This window comes from Asterias rubens, chromosome 18 (assembly GCF_902459465.1).
Source record: "Asterias rubens chromosome 18, eAstRub1.3, whole genome shotgun sequence".
In the NCBI taxonomy this organism is placed as follows: Eukaryota; Metazoa; Echinodermata; class Asteroidea; order Forcipulatida; family Asteriidae; genus Asterias; species Asterias rubens.
Window position 1 is genome coordinate 1255962 of NC_047079.1, and position 16562 is coordinate 1272523.

A 16562-nucleotide genomic window follows, 5' to 3' on the forward strand; every position below is an offset into this window, starting at 1 on the left:
TTAGTTCGCGATGTAAAAGGAAATACGTGCAATTTTGAGTGATACTTGTGTGTGGATTATTGTATTCTACGTTTAAAACATCTTTCTAACCGTATGCATTTTATAACAAACGGCGACAAACGCTTTTCAAAGACCAACTCGTCCGATCCAAGGCAACGTGTTCCTTTAAAGATGCAACATTTGGGAGTGTGACAGTAGGTGTAGAATGGTGAATAATTGGTGATAGAGCATGATGCACAAACGCTTTCTTTAAACAAATATAAAAATACTGTAACGCAACATGGGATCCCTAGTACAATAAAACAAATTATATACAGGCTGCAAGGACGCCTTGCTGTAGTTTACATGTAGTTGTGTGCCGCATAGCTTCAAAATCACTGGTGCACCAAGACAGTTTTCTCAATTTATAAGTAATTTTAAATGAACGTTTTGTTCAATCTAATATGGCTATTTAATCAAGATTGTAACATTCCATATTAGGATGGTTGGTTGTTTAGTTTTTACATTGAGTAAAATATTGAAATGTAATGTTTAGATGTTAGTGCAGCTTGGTGCAGCTAAGAACTGTTTACAGGGGGGGGGGTATATAAATCAACTAGCCGATACCTTGTTAGACTATTGATAGAAAATAAACGTTGAAATAGTCAGATATCTTGGCAAATTAGTCGTGTTTTTCTGTAAAATCAACTTTATTTAATTATAATAATAATAATTATTATGGAAATTTATACAGCGCCTATCCATGTTAACATGCTCCTGGGCGCTGAACAATTAAAAGAAAACATATTAAAATCCATACAATTCAAACACCCAAATTACAACCATTTAAAAACATTAACAAATCAAACAAGAAAGAATTGTCACATGATCAACTAAGCCCAAATATCAGTCAGAATAATAAAAGTGGCTTCTAACATCACCACTCGCCACTCAGATTTGTCACTCCACATTGTTTGCTAAATCAACTTTTTAGACAAAAAAAAAATCACTCCCAGCGTTATTTTACTGTAAAATGTCTTGGCCAAACTCAACCGGGTTCCAGATCCCAGGGGTAAATTTGACCCGAAAGAAGTTAAAGTGGTGATTTTATTACCCGGACCTGGGTCAGTTTAAACTGAGACTTTGTTTCAATTTGGCACAGAATCCGGATTCTAACTGACGCTTTCCAAAATGGATCCCCCCCCCCCCGTGCGATTCAGATTATTCGGGGTTTTTTAGATTTTTTTTTTTTTTTTTTCGTTTTTGTAAAGGAACTTTTAATGAACATTGCTCTAATAAAATATTGAAAATTTCAGGGTTTACAAAGAGACACTTGGTCTTTGTATCAATGAAATTCCCCAAACCTTACAATTTAAGCAAAGAAGTGAGGTTTCTATAAAAGGGAAATACACTATAACTTGGTGTATCAAGGAACTTCTTTCAGTGCATAGCGCATGAACAATAGTGGAATGTCAGTAGAGTAAGTCGTACGAATTTAATATAAAAAAACAAAATCACACACAATACAAAACAACTAACATAACAACAGCAAAAGCAATGTGCATGCCTCCCTACAGGTGAATTGCAATTTCGTCACAACTTTCCACCAGTCCTCTCTGACATTGTAACCGAAAACTGAATGTTAAAATATCAAAGATTGCAATCGTTAGCCATTCGAAGAGGGTTGCTTGATTATAGATTGGAGACTGCTCCTGAGCTTTCTTCAAGCTTTATCATCGTATTATAATAACGCTTCTCCTTCAGCTGGTGAAGATGTCACCTATAAGGACTCCGAGTTCTCCATGTTTGACGAAAGCAGGCGGCCCGGATGCATTTTTATTTGATTGTTTTTATTTTATTTTGTTTACACCCGGTGCAGCGAGGGGTTTCGACTGTAACACTGGAGACTACGTTATTAAAAAAAAGTCGTTTCGCATAGTATTCCCTATTGTAAGATTCTTTCAAAAGGGAAAGAATGCCCGTATCTCATTTAGTTTTAATAATACCGTTATGAACACCTCCCCCATTTAAGGATTATTTTGAAAAACATTGCAACGTAGTGTCCTTTCTCAAGACAGGCATTACAGTACAAACCCCCTCGCTGTGGTGTAAAGTTAACACTGAAGCCCGGTCCCAATGTGAATACGATAGGGTTTTTGACGTCACATGGTTGCCCTCACAGCGAATGTTTGGCAGGGGTACAGTTCAACTCTTGCGAATTATTCGTTGCGAATTAATGTTGCGACGTCAAAATTCCGGTCGCAGTCGCATTTGCGCAAGAAGTATGGACCAGGCTTCAAAACATTCTGCGCCAAACCGAGGTACGTTCTTGAAAAAAAGTATTTCACCCAAAGGTCCAAATAACGGCATGTTATTTTCTGTAACATGTCTTGCATAAAGCATAACAAATAATAATACTGGCCGAGACCATTCCCTCTTTAATCTAAGTTCGGTCTCATTGATTTAGACAAAAATAGAAAAACCACAGATGGACACATCAGTTATATTTCAAACCAACGAATTGCTACACACTATGCAACTAGTGTGTAAAAACGCGTGAAAATGTACATTAAAATACCAAAACATTAGCCTCTGTTTACCGTCAACAGTATTATACGGCGTAATTCCGATGTGAATGTTATTTAAGGTTAGGCGGCATATAGCAGAACTTTATGCACCTGTCTTCAGAAATTACTTTCATTTCAGCTTTTGGAAATGTTGATCATCCTCTGCTGTTGCCACCTGTCTTATTGACCCTTTCGCAAATTTGCTACCCATTGCGGAAGCGGTAACTGTTGAATGAGGTATGTGGCCGATTTCACAAAGCAGTGGGTATTTGCGAAATGATTTGTGGACATAGACCTTATCGCAAATACTCGGGGCGCGCGTTAGGCGTTGATATGTACATTCTGGTCTAGCTAGGGATAAAATTTGATCCCTCTAAACCAGAATGCACCTTATTCAACAGTTAGCGCTTGCGCAAAGGATATTTGCGAAAAGGTCTATTCATTTTTGATGTACCACGCCCTCTCGCGGTGGTGCTATTAGTCTACTAGGGAAGTTCAAAGTTCCATATGATCTGTCACAATCAACGTAGGTCCTTGTCCTTCTGGGAGTTGGTCTGAGCACTCGACTTCATCTTCCTCTTCTTTGACTGAAGATGAGAGAGCTGACTCTTCGTTCTGTCTGCGCATGATCATTTGACTAAACATGACAATGTCATCCTGGTAACGAGTGCTCTCACGTAATGCTCGACTTGCACGCATTTGGCGATTTTTGAACCCTTTTGCTGGAGGGTCGCCATTGTTATCAACACTAAGTGTCGAATGCTTAGCCGTCAACTCGTCATCTTGTTTACGATCTGTTATAACTATAGTGTCAGTAGTTGGTTCAGATAACCCTTTATCTTTCACAGTCGCATCAATACCAATTACGCTTTGTCCACCGAGATCCAGTGAATATGAATCCATTTCCTCGAAGCTCGAGGTACTGGGTACAAACCTGTTCTTCTTCATGCAGAACTTCAGGGACGGTTTTTGGCTAGCTGGTTTGACACGACACTGGGTGGTTTTACTTTGAAGAGAACACGTGTCCGGGGCAAGGGGAGGCGTGTCTGGCCGGAGCTCAACCACCTCCACGTGGATTCGAACCAGTCCCTTGCACTGATCTCCCGCTGAACAAGGCTCAATTCTTAAAACACTTTTCCTCCCCGGTGTTGTCTCTCGAATACTGTAACAATCACCCGAAGACATGGTATCTTCACTGACGCCTCCTACATTATCAGTTTGAGTCACTGATTCTGTTGTAGATGGAGCAATCAACTTTGGCACAATTTTATCATTTTCTAATAATCTGGTTGGTATCAAATCACACATTTCATCATTTTCTGTCAAAGAGTCAGTCATTGTTTCCTCATCTAGCATAACTACATCTGTAGTTGCTGTTATAATGTCTTGGTCCTTTGTTTTCAACACATCATCAAACTGTTTGACATCATGAACCTGAGTGAAATGTTCAGTTACGTCAGACAATGACGTTGAGGAATCAGAATCAACTGTTAGTAGTCTTAAGATGGCTGGACTATTATTACCGCTAGGGGCGCTATCGAGATATATCGAGTCAACATCAACTCCACTGTCCGATGTTTGATTCTCTAATGGACGCCTCATGGTGGCGCTAGTACCCTGTTTGCTCTCTTCCCGTGGTACTCTCTCATCAGGTGGGGATGGTGGTCGCTCTATTTGAACTATTTGGACACCAGCGGTTGATGGTGACGTACTTTCGATGGAAGGTTTCCTTGCAGCGCCCTCTGGGACGATTTCAATAGTAACCTGTCCATCATCAACATTCTGTTCCGAACTTGTGTTCTCATTCCCGTCGAATCCTAGGTTGGTTTGGCCTGGCTCGTCATCAGCGGTGATGGCGTCCTTAAGGCTGTTCGTTGTCGATCGCTTCAGAAACGGTCGCTTGCTGTATAGTCGCCTATTAAGCCCTGGACTCTCCCATTCTTCTAGCGCCATGCGATGAGATATCCGCTGCATTTCACTCACTAGGAAATAAAACAAATATCAATGATCAAAATGGAATAGCCACAGTGCATTGTTTATGGAGATTACATTTCAAACCAGACAATGACTCTTAAAATCTCAGATCATACGCCTCCAATCAACTCTTATTACATTATCTTCATTGCTTCACCATAAGGCGAACCCGAGCTTCATTGAAGTCTATTGCTTCACCATAAGGCGAACCCGAGCTTCATTGAAGTCTAGAAATCAAACATGCGTTGTGTTCTCAGTTTGGAAAAACAATTTCCTCGGTATATTGCTAGAAGCTTCAATAACTTTATAGTACCACCAAAGGGAATGTAAAAGCTTTCTGTCATTATTGAATTTTAGTAATCTACAAGTTATTGTTTCTGCTTCCAAGGAGTATCAACCAAGCAAGAATCGGAGTTTCTAGAGCCATAGTCATTTGTTCGTTTCTTTTTTTTTAAGCTCGGTGTCATCAACTTAATTAGTTTCTATTTATACTATTTCCTTCAATTTATTTGTGCATTCAATTTCTGTGCACTAAACAAGTTTGACATATCTCTTTTCCTTTGAGCTTTTAGCAAGAGAGAGCCGGTGGGTGTATTCTCTAGTGTAGAGGTGCAATGCTCTGGATCCAGAGAACATTATGAGACAACGTTGGTCATCAAGACCCAGAAAACATTTTGGTGCACTTATTTTCGCAATTTTTTGTTATTCGAGGTTTCAATTATTTTAACTTTTAGGGGCTTGTTTTCGTGTCTTCACCGAGCTTCATTTCAGTATTGAAATTGAATGTAAAAAACCTTTCCTTTACCTGTAAGACCCAGTGGAGGGCGCTCGTACCATCTCACACCGCATGCATGTAGAGGTAGACTCAGCGCCCATTTATACGCTTGCTTGTAGTTTTCACATAGTACTGCATATACTGCCGGGTAGAAGATAGAGTGCGCCATCATGAGGCGAACCATGATCAGGTTTAATGTGGAGTTGTAGTATTGGGTTATCAGCTCAACTACCATTGTAATCTACAGAGTAAAATATAATAGTTGTGGAGAATGTGATCAGATTATTTGTAAAATATCTTACAGTCAATATAGGATGAGGAATTTAGAAAATTTAGGCAAACTGGACACCCAAAAAGAAAGAAAAACACAGAATCATATCGCATGAAACCGCTTTGAAACAGTCTTCCAACCATTTTCAGACCATTTTCTTGGTAAGGTGATTGAATTTTAATAATGACGGCGTAGATTTGAACTTTATCAATGTACATAATTGTACAGCTGCGAAAAAAATTCTTGTGACAAACCTCTACCATCATTATGCTATGGTCATTTTGTAATTCCACACATTGGGGGAATAATTTATAAGAGTCTTCTATCATTACTCCTTGATGCAGAGAAGCAATTATTGTTATGCTTGTATATAAAACATGTCTTGGACAGCCGAAATCTGATTCGGGCCATCGTTTCCTGTGTAAGTCCCTTGTTATGGCGACCCAACAATTGCAGAGGCTTGTTTCTGAAATAATTATGTTCTTATTTAAGTTTAAAACAATATTATTTACAGAGCAGGAATCTCATCAAAAACTAATAATATTGTTGTTGTGTTTCGGATTCATTACATACTCTAATCAACCTGAACACAGCTCGTCATCTGGCCCTTTGAATAACTTGAATAACTTGAGAGTCATCGTTACAGCTTACAAAACGTTATTGAACTCTGCAAACTGCTTATAACACTACAGAAATTGTCATTTACATGAACAGAACCTGGGGAACGGCTCGTGTTTGCAATCATTGCTTCACTCAGAATTACCCCCAGACTCTGAATCCGAAGGGTCCTGACCCATTGCCGTGTCAGACTGATCTCGGAAAGTGGGCAAAAGTGGGATTTTAACTCGAATTCTGCGTCAGTTTGACCCATTTAACTGGGTAATTTGACACAAATCCCGGGTCCTTAGACATTGGACCGGGACACAGATAAATTCCGACCGGGTTCAGAGTGAGGATGGTTGGGTTGGTGTAGTGGTATCTTTCATTGCCTTCCATCTTTATAGGATCCCGGTTGTAATCACGCCCGGGGCACTGAAGTGGATTGGTTTTCAGTCCCTATCTGACTGCGTGGGTTTCCCTTTACATGGAATAATTTTCTGTGGATTACATTCCACATCTTAAATTGAACTTTTCTTCCTTGTCTTGTCTACAATTATTGAGCTCTTGACTAAAGTAGACATACTGTCAGGATCCTTGTCACACAAGTATATTATTAACTCAAATCAGAATACGCCTGCTCATTACGCCCATTATAATAACTGCCTTATAGAATATCCAGCCGCTATACATGTGGAGGTATTACGTAATAGCTTCAATTAAGAACGAAAAGGCTGGCCATAAAGCCTACTCATCCTTTAAGCTATAGAATATCAAGTAAAAAATTAATATCTTTTTCTCAGCTTGAGTTTCCCGTTTTTCTGGTCTATTTCATAATAAGCCATTCAATTTCGCGAGATTTTGTTTACACAATGGAGGTTTGTATTTTCGATTTTGGTGGCATACGGTTTCATATTGGGGCACTGAATTAATTTCGTTTTGGGTGCATTCAAATTGTCCCATTATTACGTTAACTATCTTTGTTTATTTATATATTAAATTGATGTGCCCCCTTTGACGTGTGTTGAATTGCGATCTGCGTTATCTTTCAATTTCAGTCTAAATTGAAAAGCCAGGCACTAAATTGATTTTGATAAAGTTGGCCGGGAAACATAATACCCCCCGTCCCTCCCCCACCCCTCCCCCACCCCTCCCCACCCCAATATATCAAATCATAGGTTTCCCCGGTAATTTTTAGCAGAAAATCAGCATATTTCATTTTCATTTAATTGTTTTAAAAGTAATTTTGCCTCTTCAGTTGAAACTGTCTCCAATCTCACTGTGGGTCATGTGAATTTCCAACATTCTACTCAATAAAATTGGCATGTGTTATCGGCATTCCATTTATCGAGGAGTGAGATATTTCTGCGAAAAGCTGCTGTGAGTTCGAATGCTGTTGTAGTGGATTGTTAAATTGCATGGTCTTTTTTCTTAACTTGCATAACGAAGATCTGAGAGGCACAATATATGATCACTTATTAATCAATTACTGCAATTGTGTACAAACCCTTACTAAAGTGAAACTGTATACTGTTTTTAAGAGCTTTCTTTTTACCTGAGCCCCTAGACACAAGTACCGCCATTCGCATAAGCTATTCTGAGGATCCACTGAAAAGTGGCATGTAAACATTATTAACATAATTTATGAGGCTTGGCAGATACGTAGTTAGTACATGCAGGTAATTTTTGCCACCTTCGGTTGCCACAGTAACGGGGTAATAAACTCGTTATAGTAAAACCACGGGAGTTGGTAGTGTCTTTTGAGGTATAGTGCCCTTGGCACAGAATCCGGGCATGTGTGTGCGTGTATAGTACAAGCCGTGTTTAATCATCGGCAATGCACTGTCATGTTTAGCAATAAATGATATATAGCTTTATTATAACAGCAGCTTCCGGGATGAGTCTTAACAATGGCTTATGTTGTATTTTTGCTGGTGATCTGTTTGTGCTAAGAAGTGCCTTTTTTGCTTAGTAAGTTTGTGCGTTCAGCTCACTAATTGGACCGCCATGAGATAAAAGGAAATACATGAGCTGCATAAAATCTTTACATATAATTGTTTACTTAGCCTATGCGAGTAGGAAATGATATCCCTTATTCCCATGCCTTTTTGCACACGTGACCTCAATCCTCTAATACCCTCATCTCCTTTGTCACTCAATGTCAAGTTGTTTGGACTTGGATACGATTTGAATGCCTGACCCAGTGATAAGCAATACGTCACAAACCCAAAACGAGGCCATGGGCGCAGCCACTGCAAGTTAGTGGTGACAGACGTGCGCCTATGCCCCCATTTTGTGAAGAATAATGACGTCATGCATGAACATTAAGAGAGGCTCCTTCAGTCCTTCTGGATCCTTCTTTTTGGCAAGGAGGACATAATTATAGCCTAGACTAATTTGGAGAGTAAACTGCAGTGAAATTATACCGAACAAAGATACCGAAAAGGTGTCAGACTAAGTTCGTCTTCTAGCCTCGTTTTGGATTATATTGGTTTGAATCTGTATGGGGAACATAATGGATACACGACAATGAAGGTGTTTTGTACACGCTTAAAAAAATTTCAAATAAAAGCCAATTGTTACTCTCCTCGGCTACCTTAGCATCAAGTTTGCGTAGCATAAAACCATTTTACTTATCAGAAAACAAGATTACCAGCAAGTATCAGTTAGGTGTACTATTTGTGACTGGTTTCCTGTTTCATGTTTGATTCCCTGCTATTATATGTTCATTGCAATAAGCAACATGATCGTAACACGTGATAAAGAGCGAGCAGTGAACAAAGGGGGAGACTAAGCTAGATATGAGGTTCTTCCGTTTGTGTCAATTAGAGACGTTTGCAACTGCCTATAATGCCATAATGCGATCAGAGTTAATAATTACCTATTCGGCTGCCATGGTACTTGAAAACGATTGGATTACCGTCGTAATAATCAAAAACGGGACATTGAAGGCAAAGTAAACATATGGTCTTTGAAACTGCTCGGTTATTTTAATCCTACACCAATGCACTACTACTTATATAACAAAACCTTATTTATGTACACATTATATATTTCAAAAGGTGGCTGCGTTTTAGAGATATCTCCGAAAAACTGAAGCGTTTTAGAGATATCTCCGAAAAACTGAAGCGGTTTGTCCGCCCAGCAGGAAGAATGTGATCTGCACTTAAAATACACAGTAGGAGAAACGATTCATGCGGTAACATTTCCCAGCTTGAAATAGTTTTGAATCCCTTTCTCTAAAACCCCATTCCTGGGAAGGGAATCGTTTCTTAAAATGTAATGCATTATTAACAGCTGAAGTGCTTCTTACCCAGTAAAGTTTGTATGCCCATTATTTGTTCAAGTAATTATGAGAGGTGTGCACTCACATAAGGGGATTTAATACGCGTTTATCATTGGAAAATTGCAATTAATTCAAATCCAGTCATTTCCAATGATTTACCACCAAAAAGGAATGCTACATCAAGTGTGGTGGCAACTCCAATTGTTTTCTTTCTTTTTTTAGAGGCAGCGGGGGAAAGAAATATCAATAACAAGAAATCAAAAGAAGAGAACTGAATGTTCATGACCAGCGCACTACCACAGTTCCATGTGGGGGTCGACTTCACAAATATATTCCAACTTAGGACCAGTATTAGGCCTCTTTGAGAGCTTTTAAAAACTTAAGGGCTGTCCTATGTTAGGACGACGAGTAACTCGTCCTCATTCGACATAAGAAAAGTCTCGCCTCTTTTTTGAAATCTATCTCTGGTTACTTACAATAATGTATCTATACAATGAAACGTTTACCAAAAAATGAAAATATTTTGACAGTTTTTTACGCATTATTATGTCTGTCAAGAGCAGGTAGTTGGCAGTAATGGTAGTGGAATACATTTGCTTCATTTATTTTGTTAACAAACAATATTTCGGTTTATAAACTTTGGTTAAAATTTGGCTACTATGTTTGTATTTTCTCTCGTTTGCTATACAAACTTCAAGCCTTGAATTTTACAAGGGATGAATTTGTTATGTTGTGTAACAGGGGACATTTGGTATCCCAGAATGCACCACAGCCTACGTCATCGATGCCATTATTTGTTTGTTTCTGTATTCTACTGGGACGTTTTTGTCGTATGTCGACAAAATATATACCCGCCACGCGACTCAAATTTTATTAGCTGAGGTTCTTGTTTGTACATCATGCCAACGGCAATTCCACTCAAATCGAATGTTTCGCATGTGTTTTGTGACACTGCGTTCCCATTAAAAAGTACGCCCACTTTCAACAGGGACAACCCGTTCCGCAAGGGTCCCTGACTGTCTTAACTATAATTGAAAAATATAAATCACCCGCGACACCATCTCAAAGAGAGAGAACGGCTGTGTCCAAATTGGCGGCTACAGCTATAATATTGCTAAATTGACCATAGTCGACCATTCTCCAATGCATGGTTCGATATAGTCAATCTCCCTGTGCTCTATGGTTTCTCGTTAGTCTAGTCAAGTCTAGTCAGGTCTAGTTACCACCCTAACTTGCTCTAGATGCCCGCATGTCCGCGTCATCATGCGTTAAGGTAAAGGACGTCCTCACCAACACCCTTAGCAAAAGCCGTAGCCGTAGCTGTAAACGCTTAGTAATTTAGTTTTAGGTTGTTCATAGAGTAGTTTGCAAATCAACTGGATAATGTAACGTGGTAAAATGTTAGGGACACGTCATGCTACATCACTTAACCCTTGTGACTTGTTTGATCATTCATTTTGGTCACTCCATTTTCATCAGGTTTTTTATTGATGACATCACTCTTCTTTTTGTAAAAAATATTCAGGTGTTTTGTATAAAAGAGCTCTTGGTTGATAAAAGCATTTCCGAAACTGTGAGGGCTCTTGAATGGTACTGATTCAACAACCTTAGTTGTCTTAACCATGTCACGTCCTCAGAAAATCACTCAAAACCACACAGTGCCAAGATCGGGTTTCTCGGAATTTAGATCGAAACAGTGTAGTAAAACAACAAGCAGCGATAGCTTTTCATAAAATAAAAAAACATCGGAAGATGTCCTTGGTTGTGACTTGTCGGACACGTCAAGATTATAATCATACGTTGAGATTGTCTTGTTCATACCACCAAGATTTACATATAATCATACGTTGAGATTGTCTTCTTCATACCACCAAGATTTGCATATCTTTTATTACGATCATTATTTTTATTGATAATATTATTATTTTTCAACGAAAACCTTTAGCTCTGAACAGTTTGTGTATTTGGAGTTGTACTTTTTAATGGTCTTGAAATCACTTTGGGCTCACGAAATCATTCCTTGGACTCGAAATAAAGTTTATTTCGTGCACTCGAGATCCACTTATATGTGAGTAAAAAATATTATTTATCGCACTTGAAAATAAAATATTGCGTCCATTTGAAATTACTTCGAGTTAGCACAGATATTTCGTAATGTAACACTCATCATGACATGAAAATTATTCTCCAGAAGACGATCAGAGCATACTGATCGAAACGTCGAGTTAAACCAACGGTTCTTTTCAGAACCACCCCAACTCATTTAGAGATAGTTATTACATGGTGTTACCGCAAACTCTTCTATATCTTATTTCCACCATGCAAAGTTTCAAATCCTACATAAAAATTATTCAAACGCACGGAATATTATTTTATTTCTGTGCTCTTTTTTCTCCTTCTTTATCAAATTCCCTTATTCGGTAAATATTTAAAATTCTCCAAGTACAAACACTGTTTCCTCATGGCGCAGAGTCCTTGCAAACAGTTCTTGTCAAAGTCGGCTACCCAAACAAAACTGTTCTCTTCCGTTCAACCCTTTCTGCACTTTGCCTTGCTCTACAGGAAAACACAACCTCACACAGAATGTGATTAACCATTGGAACAATGCACGTGGAAAGTACTAAAGCCAATACAGTTTCACCCTTCGTCAAATTTACTTTAAGTATGGGATTCTATGTCGAATTCATTTTTCTGATGAACTCAATTTTCAAAAGAAATGGTTTTCATGAAAAACACGAACATTAACAAGTATCCAACTTTATGACAAAACGGCTTAAAATTTCATTTTATCTGATACTCTTTCATAGTGGAATTTCAAAAGTGTGGTCATCGAATAATAAGCAAAAACCAAAAAATTCGGTGGAATACAAAGCGGAATTTTGTGCCCCAACGATCAAATACAACGATGTTTTCACATATAGCATACCATCAAATTCAGAAATAAACTATCCTCACAATTAATTTAAGAGTGTTTAAAAAGCAGTGGCAAATTACACAGTTTAACATGGGGATAGAGACTTTTAATTTTTCTCAATTTTTGCATAAAGACTCTTTTTGTAAAATGAGTGGATCCAAAAACTGAATTTAACTTTGGAGTTCCTCTATAAATGTTAAAATAACAATTAGGCACAACGTCCTATCGGCAACTCTACCTCGCCCAACGGGCTTTTCATAAAAACATTTATCTATTTGGACTTTTATGAAACCATAATTGCGTCCTTCCAAATTGTCAGGGTTATGTTTCTTGCGGTAATTGGACAAAAATGTCACAAAGCCCCAAGCATGTTCATTTCCGAGGGAAAGGTCGTTTTGAGAAAACATTTTTCTCGCAAATCACCGGCTCACATGTAATGCTTTTTATATAAATATTTATAATGGTCTGTTTTGTAACTAGTTGTTTAAGCTCTTAATTTTTTATTTTTTTTACAACACATTATAGGACTATGTGTGATCAGTAATTTCAGAGAATTGTGTCATTGCTTTGTTATATTTAAAACAAGTTATCTCCATGCATTCATTTCACCTTTTGTTTAAGCTAGAATAGATTCAATCAAACAAAAGGTGGCATGGCAAGTAGACTGGCCCCAGTTTGGTATAATTATGATCAGCATAAGGATCAACATGCCATCTTTATTTTGATCACAGGGAACAGGACTTAGATGGAAGCAGCATGGTCATTGCTTATCGTGTATTAGTAATGTGTCAAAGCAACTTGTGAAAAGAGCCAAGTAAATTTTATAAAACTATATCAGAAAAAACGTCCATTTCTGAAATAAACAGATTTTATACATGATTGTATCCGTGCACAATTTTTAATATTATTATGATTCATCAATGGATTAGAAATCATGTTTAGGCTTTTCAAATTGCGAAGGTTCGCTTGAGTGGTCGCAACACCTCTTCCAAGACGGTTGGTTTGAAATGGGAGTTTTCCTTCTCATATCTATATAATCTGAGGGCTGCCCAGGTTAACGTGCCCATCCTGCCCGGGTTTGGAGGCGAAGTATCTCCATCATAATATTAACATGAATTTATCAAATTATATGACGTGCCTCATGTTATTCTGTTTTTCATTTGTACCCTGGACAAAATAAGACATTATTGGTCGTCCAAATGAATCGGTTGCATGGCACCCAAGGCGTACAGTCCGTCGTTGAAGACACTGTACACGTGCCTTTAAAGGAACACGTTGCCTTGGATCGGACGAGTTGGTCTATAAAAAGCGTTTGTAACTGTTTTTTATAAAATGCATATGGTTGGAAAGATGTTTTAAAAGTAGAATACAATGATCCACACAAGTTTGTCTCGAAATTACGTGGTTTTCCTTTTACTGTGCGAACTAACACGGTCGGCCATTTATGGGAGTTAAAAACTTGACTCCCATATTAAGGGCCGACCGTAATAGCCGACGAGGTAAAAGGAAAACCGTGCAATTTCGAGGCATGTTTGTGTAGATCATTGTATTCTACTTTTACAACATCTTTCTACCCATATGCATTTTATAAAAACGGTTACGAACGCTTTTCAAAGACCAACTCGACCGATCCAAGGCAACGTGTTCCTTTAATAGTGTCCATGTCTGCTGAATACCGACTGTATGGCTTTGCACTTTAGAGTCACTCGTGCGTGTTTTCAACGCTCGAGGGCGTGTCATTACGTTGGTCTTAATGACGACACCTCTCGTATAAAGGGATTTATAATTATTGTTAGATACAGGATATGTGCTATACTATCAGTCCTGTAGTTTTCAAGTAAGATCTTTGAAAGGACACTTTTGATAATTACTCAAAATATTTGTTTGTTAAACAATATTTTTGGTATTGAGGAACGGGGAGGATAGTATAAATCATTGCGAGAAACGTCTCCCACTGAAGTAATGTAGTTTTTGAGAAAGAGATAGCTCTTCACTCAAAAGACAAAAACCTCAGCTGAAGCCTTTTTATTAATCTAAAAGCACCCAAAGTGTTGCAACTAGTTGTCTTACTAATTCGATGACTATTGAGCCCTACTTTTCACAGGTTTGTTATTTTATGCATATGTTTTGATACACCAAGTGAGAAGACTGGTCTTTGACATTATTAACAGTGCCCATGCCTTTAAGGAGGGTGTTTTAAGCAGAGGTGAGTTGAGGTGGATGCAGCAGCAGGGCCGGAATGTCAACGGATAGGCGTTGCGTAGGTGTTCATGTAAGATAGCTGATATCCTATTTGACTATACAGGGCTTGCGATAACGTTCCCAAAATTCAATTACTATACACCTTACGAATGCGTTCACAACTGAAGTAATAAGCAGAACACCTTAGACACGAAGCAGAATACCTTAGACACGAAGCAGAACACCTTATACACGAAGCAGAACACCTTAGACACGAAGCAGAACACCTTATACACGAAGCAGAACACCTTAGACACGAAGCAGAACACCTTATACACGAAGCAGAACACCGTAGACACGAAGCAGAACACCTTAGACACGAAGCAGAACACCTTATACACGAAGCAGAACACCTTAGACACGAAGCAGAACACCTTATACACGAAGCAGAACACCTTAGACACGAAGCAGAACACCTACACGAAGCAGAACACTTTATACACGAAGCAGAACACCTTAGACACGAAGCAGAACACCTTATACACGAAGCAGAACACCTTAGACACGAAGCAGAACACCTTAGACACGAAGCAGAACACCTTATACACGAAGCAGAACACCTTAGACACGAAGCAGAACACCTTATACACGAAGCAGAACACCTTAGACACGAAGCAGAACACCTTAGACACGAAGCAGAACACCTTAGACACGAAGCAGAACACCTCATACACGAAGCAGAACACCTTAGACACGAAGCAGAACACCTTATACACGAAGCAGAACACCTTAGACACGAAGCAGAACACCTCATACACGAAGCAGAACACCTTAGACACGAAGCAGAACACCTTAGACACGAGGCAGAACACCTTAGGCACGAAGCAGAACACCTTAGACACGAAGCAGAACACCTTAGACACGAAGCAGAACACCTCATACACGAAGCAGAACACCTTAGACACGAAGCAGAACACCTTATACACGAAGCAGAACACCTTAGACACGAAGCAGAACACCTTATACACTACCTTTCGAGATAATGGATTTACGCCAAAAGGAGTTATTGTAACCTTTGTTCATTCCTGGTGAACAAAATGTGGCTTTAAATCAAAGAATACCGGGAATATTGATGAGGGAGCGTGTTCGCAACGCACGACTTCTCCCGGCAAAGGGTAGTCATTACTCCCTTTGGCAATCTCTGATTTTTAGGTCAAAATTGTGTCCGTAGAATTCCGAACAGTTAGTAAATAAAATTGTGGTGAAGTTATTATATCGATGAATAAAAAGAAACAAATGAAAGATTTGTGTACGTCTAATCTCGCCAGATCTCTCTCTCTCGAGAGAGAGAGAGGTGTGAGGTTCTGGGGTTCCATTAACGTAGAATCATTTGTACCTTTTTACACTTGTTTACATGTTTAGTATGACCCTTAGATGGGCAAGTAAATTTTGTTTGGGTTAATGGAGGGATACTTCCAAGCTAATTGAACCCGGGGATGTGTATGTTAAGCCGTAAATAGGTCCAGATCTCTCATTCTAAAGTTGTTATTTTATAGCCTATGGTGGGGTTGGGGTTCGATTCCTATCAGTGACGCCTTCAATACAGTGTGTATTCCGTGGGAGTACACGCTACAAATTCCGGATCTGTGCACAGGGTCTCGGGGTCTTGCCCATTTTATCGGGGTTCCATGGTCCAAAGGGTCCCTTTGTCCTGGGGTCCTAGGTTCCCAGGGTCCTGGGGTCCTAGGTTCCAAGGGTCCAGGGTCCCGGGGTTCCATTCCCAGGGTCCAAGGTGGCCTGACCAATTTTAAGTCAGAATAATTAATCAGAGGCAGATTAAAAATGAGATTTTGGCCGTGTCCGTATTGGCGGCTACAGCTACGGCTACGGCTAGATTTACGCGTCATCGTGCGTTGAGGTATAGGACATCCTTGGCAACTTTCACCCTTGGCAACAGCCGTAGCCGTAGCTGTAGCCACCATTCGGACGCGGCATGAGACTTGGATTCTGCATCAGTG

The 16562-nt window shown here is 39.2% G+C and overlaps 1 protein-coding gene across 1 annotated transcript in view; it reads right to left on the reverse strand.

Annotated features, from left to right (window-relative positions):
• Positions 1-2230: 2230 nt before the first annotated feature.
• The window catches only part of LOC117302086, a 30298-nt gene continuing 15966 nt past the window's right edge, over positions 2231-16562 (reverse strand). Inside the window, exons 3-4 of the mRNA XM_033785883.1 lie at positions 5326-5536; positions 2231-4528 (exon numbers count right to left, since the gene is read on the reverse strand). Of these exons, the coding sequence (XP_033641774.1) occupies positions 3042-4528; positions 5326-5536 (1698 nt within the window). The 3' untranslated portion in view covers positions 2231-3041. The remainder of the gene's footprint in view (positions 4529-5325; positions 5537-16562) is intronic.